Source organism: Calidris pugnax, unplaced genomic scaffold (assembly GCF_001431845.1).
Source record: "Calidris pugnax isolate Ruff unplaced genomic scaffold, ASM143184v1 scaffold17, whole genome shotgun sequence".
Classification (NCBI taxonomy): domain Eukaryota; kingdom Metazoa; phylum Chordata; class Aves; order Charadriiformes; family Scolopacidae; genus Calidris; species Calidris pugnax.
The window spans coordinates 2,245,472-2,256,812 of record NW_015090794.1 but is presented as its reverse complement, the minus strand read 5'-3'; the positions used below and the strand labels follow the sequence as shown (position 1 = coordinate 2,256,812).

The 11,341-nt window shown below is 49.5% G+C and overlaps 1 protein-coding gene across 1 annotated transcript; it reads left to right on the top strand.

Annotated features, from left to right (window-relative positions):
• Positions 1–6: 6 nt before the first annotated feature.
• Positions 7–5,847, top strand: SOX8 (SRY-box 8). Its single transcript, XM_014936679.1, has 3 exons — positions 7–456; positions 2,112–2,350; positions 3,269–5,847. The coding sequence occupies exons 1-3, from the start codon at positions 14–16 to the stop codon at positions 4,003–4,005; spliced, it is 1,419 nt and encodes a 472-aa protein (XP_014792165.1). The 5' UTR covers positions 7–13; the 3' UTR covers positions 4,006–5,847.
• Positions 5,848–11,341: the final 5,494 nt, after the last annotated feature.

The window sequence follows — 11,341 nt, the reverse complement described above, 5'->3', positions numbered from 1 at the left end:
CCCGCCGCCACCAATGCTCAACATGACCGAGGAGCACGACAAAGCGCTGGAGGCTCCGTGCAGCCCGGCGGGCACCACCAGCTCCATGTCACACGTGGACTCGGACTCCGACTCGCCGCTGTCCCCCGCCGGTTCCGAGGGGTTGGGCTGCGCCCCCGCACCCGCCCCGCGTCCACCCGGCGCCGCTCCGCTGGGGGCTAAGGTGGACGCGGCCGAGGTGGACGAGCGGTTCCCCGCCTGCATCCGCGACGCCGTCTCGCAGGTGCTGAAGGGTTACGACTGGAGCCTGGTGCCCATGCCCGTCCGCGGCAACGGATCGCTCAAGGCCAAACCGCACGTCAAGCGGCCCATGAACGCCTTCATGGTGTGGGCGCAGGCCGCCCGCAGGAAGCTGGCCGACCAGTACCCGCATCTCCACAACGCCGAGCTCAGCAAGACCCTGGGCAAACTCTGGCGGTGAGTCCCGGGCCGCGCATCTCCCCCCCCTCCTCCGCGGGGCACCGCTCCGGGCCGCGCATCCCCCCCGCAGGGTACCGCTCCGCGCCCCGCGTCTTCGCTCCGGGCCGCGCATCCCCCCCGCAGGGTACCGCTCCGCGCCGCGCATCTTCGCTCCGGGCCGCGCATCCCCCCGCGGAGCACCCCTCCGCACCCCGTCCTCCATCCTCTCTCCGGGCCGGCCGGCCATCCCTCCGCACCCCGCGTCCTCTCTCCGGGCACCGCTTCGCGGGGGGCGCGGGATCCGCACGCAGACACTCGCTCCCCCCGCAGCGGGGCTGTACCAGCGGGACCCCCGCGGGCTGCCCGGGGAAGCGACGGGAGCTTTGCCTGGGGCTGCGTGGCTGAATCCCCCCTCCCACCGCTTTTTAAAAATATCTTTTTTTTTTTTTTTTTTTAAACTTTTTAAATTTTTCTTGCCCATCCGCACCCGTGGGGGATTCTTGAAGCGTTTCAAACTGAAGGGCAAACCCACCCCCTCCCCGCCCCGAGCATGTCGACCCGCTACGGAGGACGTGCCGGTTCTTGCTTCCAAAAAATTCAGGGGTCTGGGTGCCACGGGCACAGCCCGGCCGCTGCCGGTGGGTCCTGCCCCGCAGCCTGTGTCACGCGTGGATTTTCCCTGCTCCATCACTGAGATGTGCAGCCCAAGCCCTTTCCTCTCCTGGCCAGGCTTTCCCGTGTTTCTGTCCCCAGGAGACTGAGACTTTTTTGAAAACTACTTCTTTTACAATGGCTTTTTCTGAAAGTTTTTTCCCTTCCCTTGCTTGCCTGCTGCTTAACAAACTGTAAAACCAAACAAGCTGATTTTTAGCAGCTTTTTAAATCTGCTTTCTAATTTCCCTTCTCATCTGCCTGCTTGCATGTTCAACGCTGCCCACCAATGCAAACTTTTTTTTTTTTCCTGGGTGGCAAAAAAAAAGTGCTTTCTGCTTTCCAAGGCTCTGCGACGAGCCACGTTTTACCGCGTGGTATATTCGGTCGTGTCCGTCTGTACCAAACTCACATCTTTCCTGTCCGCTTGGGCCAGCGATGCTCCCGCTGCGGTTTGAGACTCTCCAAGAGTTTGCAAAGAGAGGTCTGGGCGGGGGAGAGTTTGGAAAGAAATAATCCCATCGCTGTTGCCTTCGTGGTTTCTTTGTAAGCACCAAACAAAGCTCAAAATGGGCAGCGTTGTTTGTCGCGGTGAGGGGGTGACATTTGTAGGACAAACATAGGAATAATATTTGGCAAAGGCGTTGAAATTGGGGCGGGGGGATTTTGTTTTGCTTAGTTATGGGTAGTCATAGTGGTTGGGGTTTTTTCACGCATTTATACTTCGTGTTTTGAAACATTTTTTGCAGCATAGTTTAGCTCTTTTTTTGCCACGGCAAATCTGTTTTGTAATTAACTTTTTGGTTGCTCAAATCAGTGTATGGTGAATGGGGATGTGTGAGTCTGAAAACAGGCTGAACACTTCTAGGGAAAAGACATTAATTTTGGATTATTTTTTTTTTTTCCCTCTCCCTCCTCCTTATTTAAAAAAAAAAAATATATATCCATCCAAAATTTTTTTTTTTTTTTTCCCCTCTCCCTCCTCCTTATTTAAAAAAATATATATATCCATCCAAACCCAGTTTGTTAAGCGAAAATGAGAAACGTCCCTTTGTGGAAGAAGCTGAGCGGCTCAGGGTCCAGCACAAAAAGGATCACCCGGATTATAAATACCAGCCACGGAGGAGGAAAAGTGTAAAAGCTGGGCAGAGTGATTCCGACTCCGGAGCAGAGCTCAGCCACCACGCGGGCACGCAGATCTACAAAGCGGACAGCGGGCTGGGGGGCATGGCCGAGTCCCACCATCACGGCGACCACACAGGTAAAGGACCCCCACGGGCAAGAAAAACCTGCGTGTCCCGGGCGCTTTGGTTTGGGACGTGAACTCACTGGTGGGCACGGGGCTCATCTGTCCCCTGAGTGAATATTGGTGGGATTGGGACCATCCAAAAGCAGGAGCTGTTGCCCCAGGAGCTGTGTTTTTTTTACCAGGTTGTGAACGTGGCCACGGTTTTCTTTAGTAAGTGCTTATAGAGCTGACTGTGCCGTAGGAAATCCCCAAATCGCAGGGATCTCGGTTTCCCCGTGAGCAGGGGGAATTAATTGCGAGCTAATAAGGGTTAATAAGCCATTGGCCATATGAAGGGTGTCTGGGGGAGCGGGTCCTGGAGAGGCGGCTTCCCCCCGGAGCTCCCCGCTTCTCGGCGGCGCTGCGAATTGGCAGAGGGTGCGTGTTGACAGATTCCAGGAGGATTGCGAACGTCCTGCAGCTTCAGACGCGTCTGCGCTCTTGCCCAGCCTGGCTGGGGATCCCAGCCCCAGCCCGCTCTGCTGGGACGGCTTCTCTGCCTCCAGGAGAGCCAGGCTGGCTCCAGGCTGCCTGTGGGAAGAGGCTGAGTGGGTCCCTCCTGGAGACCCAGGTTCTGCTTCCCAGGAGAGGGGTAGTTTGTGTGTTGGAGAGATGTCCTGCCATGTCCCAGAGTGACCCTGATGGGCACAGAGTGCTCCCTGCCTTCTCCTGCCCGCTGCACATGGTTTAGCCCAGCTGAGGACATGTCCTCCCTGCCACCATGCCAGTCCCTGGTGCTCCCCATCAGGCACCTCCAACATGGGGCCGTAGATATCAACCTCACTTGCAATAAGAGGGGGTGAAAACATGCATTTTATTTAATCATCCTTGAAAGAGTTGGGTGTTTTGTGGCTACTCTTGTTAAAAGTCTTGCTGTCCCTTCATCCCCAGGTCAGACCCACGGGCCACCCACCCCACCCACCACCCCCAAAACCGACCTCCACCATGGCAGCAAGCAGGAGCTGAAGCACGAGGGCCGCCGCCTCGTGGAGAGTGGCCGCCAGAACATCGACTTCAGCAACGTGGACATCTCAGAGCTGAGCAGCGAGGTCATCAACAACATGGAGACCTTCGACGTCCACGAGTTCGACCAGTACCTGCCGCTCAATGGCCACGCTGCCATGCCGGCCGACCACGGCCCCAACGCCGCCGCCGGCTCCTATGGCGCCTCCTACTCCCACTCGGCCACGGGCACCGGTGGGACCAACCAGGTCTGGACTCACAAAAGCCCGGCCTCGGCGTCGCCGTCGTCTGCTGACTCGGGCCAGCAAAGGCCGCACATCAAAACGGAGCAGCTGAGCCCCAGCCACTACAGCGACCAGTCCCACGGCTCCCCTGCACACTCCGACTATGGCTCCTACAGCGCCCAGGCCTGTGCCACCACCGCCTCCACCGCCACGGCCGCCGCCTCCTTCTCCAGCTCCCAGTGCGACTACACGGACCTCCAGAGCTCCAACTACTACAACCCCTACCCCGGCTACCCTTCCAGCATTTACCAGTATCCCTATTTCCACTCCTCCCGCCGTCCCTACGCGACGCCCATCCTCAACGGCTTGTCCATCCCGCCGGCCCACAGCCCCACCGCTAACTGGGACCAGCCGGTCTATACGACCCTGACGAGGCCTTAAAGGATGCGTGGAGTCCCCCTCCCCGAGGGCTTCCCCAACGTATGCACTAATGAAGGAATGAAGACGAAGAGCGTGGAGTGCCGCGATAGTTTCCGAAGTGCCTCCTGAGCCACTGGGAACTCTGCTCGTTGCGACTGGATGTCCCCTTGCTTCAAAACTCTCCAAAAGGACAGAGCTCTATTTTTCTTTAATACAATTTAAAAAAAAAAAAATTAAAAAAGAATTTAAAAAAAAAAAAACAACCACCCCGACACCGCCACCACGAAAAAAAAATAAATAAAAGGACGGGTGATTCCTTTTGAATAAATGAAGGACAAAACCATTCGACTCCTCTGTGAGGACTGAACTGAACTTACTCGTCGTGGAAGTTGACACGTGCAAAAGTGGAGCAGGGGGGTGGGAAGTTGGGGAGGGGGGGGAAGGAAAAAAAAATAAATCTGTTTGAGACTTTAAGGGTCTATTGCAATGTGAGGAACGGACCAACCTTGAGGGCAAGAACTCACTCGGACCAACGTGGATGAACCCCGAAAACCCGGCTATTCCGTGAAACCATCTCGTGGGAACAAACGAGTCTGGTGGGACCAACCAATTAAATGTCTGAAGTGTTTGTTGTTTTTTTTTTTGTTTTTTTTTTTGTTGAGAGTTCTTCTAAGCAAGGTTTGGCTGTAATTAACATTTTGTTTTTGTTTTTTGGAAGCTTAAAGTGTTTTTTGTTTTGTTTTTGGGTTTTTTTTTAAATCTGTTAAATTTTTTTTTTTTTTTTTTTTTTTTGTTGAGAGTTCTTCTAAGCAAGGTTTGGCTGTAATTAACATTTTGTTTTTGTTTTTTGGAAGCTTAAAGTGTTTTTTGTTTTGTTTTTGGGTTTTTTTTTAAATCTGTTAAATATGTATTTATGTTCTGTATTATTTTTGTCTTTTAATTAATGAAGTAATTTTGTGCAAAAAGTAGAATTTTAAAAGATTTTAAAGATGGGGTGGGGAGGGAGCATAAAAAAAAATAGTGGAGATGATACAATAAAATGGTGTTATGAGTCTATAGAATTTTTTCGTTGGGTTTTGGGTTTTTTTCGTTTTGAACCGCTGCAGCAGTCGAGTTTGAGAGAGGGACTGAACGAATCTGCCCATCGCAGACCTGGTCACCAACAGGAAACTCAAATGGGAATGTACAATAACGAGGGGGGCAGTGGGGGGGAGGGAAGTTACTAATTAAATTGGGAGGCTAAAACGGTTGCAAAAAGGAGCAGGCAATTTATTTTTTTTTTTCTAGCTACCTGCTTTGGGGAGTTAAAATTGGATTTAAGGCATTGCAGAGTCTTTGTACACTTTCAGAACCAGGACTACTTTATAGGAAGATGTAATTTAATGAGAAATTATCAACTTCTGCTTTAATTTTGGCTTCTAGGGACCAGATATCATCCATCAAGCTGTGAAACTAAAATCTTCTCCACTAAAAAATGTTTAGGTACTTAGTTTTAGACTAATATTTCATTGATATATTTCTACTTCTTCCATTGTATGCTGAGCATATAATAACCATCTATTTTATGGTAACTTGTGCCTTTAAAAACTTTGTAAATCTAAAAACACATTTCAGAGGTTATCATCTTTTTACCTTTTCTACGTTTCCTACTCTTTTTCTAAAAATATTTTTTGCATATTTCCTTTTGGGGACGTGGGGGTGGGGGAAAAATACAGAAAACTCATTTTTATGCAATCTATTTTTCTGTATAAAGTTTGAAAGACTTTGGCTGTTACTTATCTGTTCTCTTCACTAGCTTCTGACTAAGCAATGCTAACTTTTGTACAGATCAATTTGATAAAATTAAAAATTGCTTTTTATCAAGTATGTGTTATGTTTTCTTTCTGCTCAAACCTATTTCTGTGCTGAAAAGAAACGCGGAGAGCAGCTTTGAAGGAGACGGGCTATTCAGAATGAAATATTTTGACCGAGGTTTTCTGTTCTCCCGATGTTTTTGGTTTTATTGTGGTTTTTTATTTTTTCTTGCTCCTTTTCTCTGTATTTGAATGGTATTTTACTATGAGATTTTTTTAATTTTTATTTTTTTTTATTTTTACTTCATTGAGAAGTACATTTCCGCGTCTGTAATCCCAAGGATTTTGTAGGATTTCACTGAGACTGCTCACATGAGTGTAGGGGTTTGCGAGGTCAGACTTACACGGGTTTCGACCAAATTCATTTTATTCTGTGCAGCACGTAGGAATTTTACAGCAACAAATTCTGTTTTCTGGTTGGTGAGCCCTTGTAAATACCTCTTAATTATGATAGCAACAAAATTATACGTTGCATGTAGTGGCTTTTTTTTTTTAAATACAGTCATTAAAATAGTTACATTTGTGACTTTTTTTTTCTTATATAAACTAAGTTGCAGTTGGGTTTTACCCGTTCAAGACAAACCAGTGCAAGATTTTTCAGGCTGGGCCCTAATTGGGAGGAAAGGGTTGGGATTAGGGAAATTCAGCCGCCCCAGCCTGAGAGACGCGCTCGGGACTTGGTTGCAGTGCAGCGCTGTGGAAAATGTTTTAACATGAGGAAAATAAATGTGATGACAATTAATGAAGCTCAAGAACATTAACAAAGTCTGAACAACAGAGTCCCAAAGCAAATTTGCTGTTCGCAGTATCTGCCAAGAGCTATCTTGCCAGAGTGTCTGTAACTGGACACCATTTTCTCTGCTCTCATTTACAAAACTGCTGGCAAAATGACTTTATTACGCTATAAGCCAAAGCTGCAGAATAACTTTCAGAGGAGACTTTCTTTCCTCCTTTCTCCTCCCTCCGGTTACGATGCAAGTTTCAAGTCTTAATCCAAACTCCTGCTCGAAAAATAGATGTGTTTTGGCTTTGCCTGTTCTACGTGTTGAGGTAGGTCTTCCCCTCCAAAACAGGGAAAAAAGGGTGAGAAGGCGGAAATGTAAGTGCTTATCTTTACTTTCTTGATGTTTAATAGCAAAGCTTTCAGTGGCTTCACCGATCTCTACATTAATCTTTACAGCAGAGTTAAAATATCTGTATGCAGTGGGTCTGTCAATCACCCAATATAATGAAATTAAGAGTTGCACCGGAGCATCTCTGGCTTGTGGGGACGCGGTGGGGTCTGTGCACCCAGCAGGATGGGTCCCAGTACCTCAGGGAATGTTACTGAGCTCACCCCTCTCTCCTTTTTCTTCTTCTCCCAGTTTATCGTACCAGTGTGGGGTGACACCCGGTGAGCGCGGTGCCCTTGGATGTGTTTTTTGGGGGAGATATTCTTTCCTGCTGCAGGAGCCCCGGGTGGCTGTGGGGCCCCCTTCACCAACCTGGCGACTGCACCGAGGAAACCCACGTCCAAAATATGCAGGTTTTAAATCCGTTCGCTTCTGGCCACGCTTGTTTTTTTGCTTTCTATAAGCTTCGCAAAATCAAGTTAGCTTTTACTAATATTTGCAGAAATGAAATGCTATAGATCTCTACCCTTCACTTGGTCCAAGCAATAATGTGAGCCCTGGAGACCCCTCTGCAGCTCCTGGAAGCGGCTCCTGTTTGAATAGTTAATGCTGAATGCTGACATTCAGCTTTTTTTTTGGCATCCCACAGGGCAGGGAATACTCGCTCCACGTTTGCTGTCGAGTAAAATTCAAAGACATTATAAAATGGATGCTCAGGAAGGTGACAGGCAGGTAAAATTGGCTGGCCGGAATAATCCCAGTGACTCAGGCTTTAGGGTGCACTGGAAATTTCTAAGAGGACCAGAAGTTCCTTCCCCACACCTAGATTTACACTTAAACACACCGGTCTCCCGTTTCATTTCCTTGGGAGAAAACCACTGGTTGGGGGCACAGTTTATAGGCAGAGAAGAGCATTTTGATTTGAAATTCATGCTGTTGGTACGAATGCGTTTTCGTGCGTTGTCCTTTTCCTCCATTTTATGTGTAGATATCGTCTGTAGAAAGAGAAGTGATTTTCCATGAGCCGAGCGTCCCCCTGGCGTGAATGGCAGCATTGTGTGTCCCCAGCTCAGCTCTGGTGGCTCTTGTGTTGGCGTGAATCTGGAATGTCTCTGCAGAAGTCAATGAGATCAGGTGAAACCAAGACCGGCTTTTGACCCCTGGCTGTCAACATGAAAGGGTTCTCAAGATAATTGCAGGAATACACAAGCAGTAAAAGTTCCTCTTTTTTTTTTTTTTTTATTTTTGGGGCAGAGAATAATGAATGTTGCTACTTATCTGAGTTGCTCAGAAGGTACTGTTTAGTAAGAAAGAGGAAATTAATTTTATAGACCGTATCCACATTCCTTCTGCATGGTGGAAAAAGAAAAAGTCCCTTCCCATCCTCCTTATTATAATTTTTCCTGGAATGATATCAACTTTTGTTACACATTTTTTACAGTTGGGTATTAAGTTTATGGCAAAGAAATTCTTTAAATGGCATTTCTACCAGGGTGTTCAGTTTTAATAAACTTCCGTGCCAGTATATTCTTGCTCCCTGTCTACAGACTGACCTCCCCGAGATGTCTGGCTTTTCCAGCTGGGCTTACTGGTCCTGACACACATAGGGTCACGAGTGTGAGGAACAGGTCCCCCTGCTGAGGGACCTCCCCAGCCCTTCCCACACAGGACCTACTCCCCACGGGATCCCTGGGGATCTGAACACAGGGATTTTGCTGTCCTCTCACGCTGCTCCTGGAAGCATCCACCACGGGGGTGCCTGTCCTCACCCAGCATCTCCAGCCCGATGCTGGAGGAGAGGAGACGTGTGGCTGCCCCCTCCCTCTGCCACGTTTATCCTCCCATTGCCAAGGCCGGGCGCTCGCAGCCCCTGGCTACGTGTTGCCTGTGATCTGGAGGGAAAAAAACAAGTATATATAAAATAAAAATAACCAGAGGCATGAGTGGTGTTTGGAGCATGTGGTATTTAAGAGCCAGGAGGGCAGGGAAAGCCAGGTAGACCAGGTAGACCCAGGTAGAGCAGAGCTACGCTGCCCTGCAAAGCCAGAGAGATTTTGGGAGCTGGAGCAGTGGTGTGTGAGCCTGGGGGAAGGCTTGGTGGCCACACTAGCTGCTGGGAATGGCTGGTGAGCTGAGGAGATGCCATGGTGAACACAGCGTGGCACAGCCTCAGTCCCCAGGGAGTCTGGATAAACTAGACCCTGGGGGAAGACTTTAAACAAACTCTGATATTGTCCTATTTTCAGCCTTCAAGAGCACGAGGTTGGACCGAATTGACTTAGGGCTCTTTTAGGTCTGAAGGCATATTCTTAAGCATGAACTCACCCCAGATGGGCTCCAAACTCCCTTTCTGGGGAGGGGGAGTGAAAGCAGGGAGTTTCACATCAACTCCTGACCACTCCATGAGTGATGGATGGGGGAACCCCAGCTCTCAGGAGAGATAATGCCCCATGCCACCACTGCCAGGCCCTTCCTCAGAGACCCTGCCGAGGCTCCACAAGTGTTTTTGGGGCAGGCAACTTAGTTATCGAAGGGAGGGGAGCTGCACAGGACCGTGGGAACCAGGGAGACCAGGTCCATCCCTGATCCCATCTCCTCCACCACCACCCAGCTGAGCCGGGGGGTGGTGTAATTTCAAGTTCACTTTACGTGTGTTATACCCAGGAATTAAGGATGGCACCAAGTGGCATAGGATGAGGCTTGAGGAGGGGAAGCCATTTCCCAAATGAGTCAGCAGGAGATAAAAATAGTCCCCCGGAGCCCAAACCACAGAAAAATCATGCTTATTACAAATTGCTTCGTTCTCCTGCCCATCCTGCCTCCCCAGCCAATGCCGGGGCCACAGAAGCTGTGGAGCAATCCCTGTTTGTGTGATGGGATGCGATGAGATGTGATGTGATGTGATGGGATGTGATGGGATGATGTGATGTGATGTGATGCAGGGGCTGCTCCCTGATGGCAAGCGTGGGTTTTTGGAAATGCCAGCCCTTTGCTCAAGCCCAGACGGCTCATGGTGGGTCTCAGGACGTGGGTCTTCTGTCGCAGAGTATTTGCAGAGAAGAGCAGGTTTCAGCAGCGGGGCTGTGGCTGGAGCAGCAGCTGGTTTTGGGGCTTAGGTGGGAAGTGAGCTTATTTTTATGCACAAGAAGGGGAAGGGCAGGCAGCATCTTTCCATAGAACCAGGTGAAAAAACCCCAGTTTTAACAGGGCTCAGAAAACAAACTGACCCCAGCCTTCTGCTGCAACGTGCCGGTGATGCTGCCCAAAGGAAAGCCACCACGGTGGCACAGGAGTCACCGGTGGGGAGACCGTTGCCACCAGCCCAGGGGCTCTTGCTCAGAAATGGTTTGGCACCAGGATAAAAGGTGGTGGGTACTGCTGAAAGCGGGGCTCTGCCCCCCCCATGCTTGAAAGAGCCGCCGGCGTTCCCCCTGACCCCTATTAAGCTGCTCCCATATGGCTGCGGAGCTCAGCCATGCACAGTGTGTCACTGGCTTAACTGGAGTGTTGGTTTTGACCTGATTTAGTGAAGCCCCTGCAAAAAAAAAAAAAAAAAAAAAGCCAGTTGGACACACTTATTCAGGTTTAAAAGCCGGCTTCTTCTTCTTCCAGTTTATCTTAAACCAATTAGGAATGAAAAACAAGCCACTCCTAATCCAAAATAAGAGGGTGTCCCTCCCTGCCTCTTCTGCCTGCTCCGGGGGCTGTGTTGGTTTAGGGAAAGTGGTGGGATGCTGCCGGGGAGGGTGGGAAAGCAGTGCCTGGGCAGGGACACCGGTGCCTGGACCCCCGTCCCGCTGCGGCTCCGCAGCCCCGTCCTCGCCGCCGCGCTGGCATCGGCTCCCACTCCCCGTATTTGTTTGTGGATGTGTGTGCGGGCAATATTGTGACTGTCAGAGACGTGATATTAAAACATTTACCCAAAATACCTCTGCCTGCTTTTCTCCTCCCCTCGCTCGTCCCCTTTCCTCCTCCTTTTTTTTTTTCTTTTTTTTTTTTTTTGTGTGTGTGTGTGTCTAAATTCCCAATGTAGCGATGGAGGTCTTCACCCAGGAAAGGGTTAAGCGTTTTGAAAGGTCTTGTTTGAGGTAGAGTGAATTTTAACCACCACACACATAACGAATGCGAAACAGCCTGAATTGCTGGTGAGGAGCCAAGAGCACAAGAGAGGAGCTGCTGAATTTTAATGATTCATTATTGCATGGAAGGCCTTTGTCTTCCTTTATCCGGTGCACAATAAAAGAATTAATTGGACAGAAAATGGCAGGGCAAAGAACTGACAAGTCATTAAGGGGCTCTGAATGGCTGATTAGGTGCACATTGGGGGTGGAATTTCAACTGCACTGTTTCAGCAAGGGCTCCGGAATAATAATGGCATGGCACAGTTTATAT

What these genes read in the sequence shown, in the direction of transcription:
- SOX8 (XM_014936679.1), top strand. Translation starts at nt 14, where the DNA reads ATGCTCAACATGACCGAGGAGCACGACAAAGCGCTGGAGGCTCCGTGC. An exon ending in ACCCTGGGCAAACTCTGGCG is followed by an intron (nt 457 to 2,111) that starts GTGAGTCCCGGG and finishes ATCCAAACCCAG; the next exon opens with TTTGTTAAGCGAAAATGAGA. An exon ending in CCATCACGGCGACCACACAG is followed by an intron (nt 2,351 to 3,268) that starts GTAAAGGACCCC and finishes CTTCATCCCCAG; the next exon opens with GTCAGACCCACGGGCCACCC.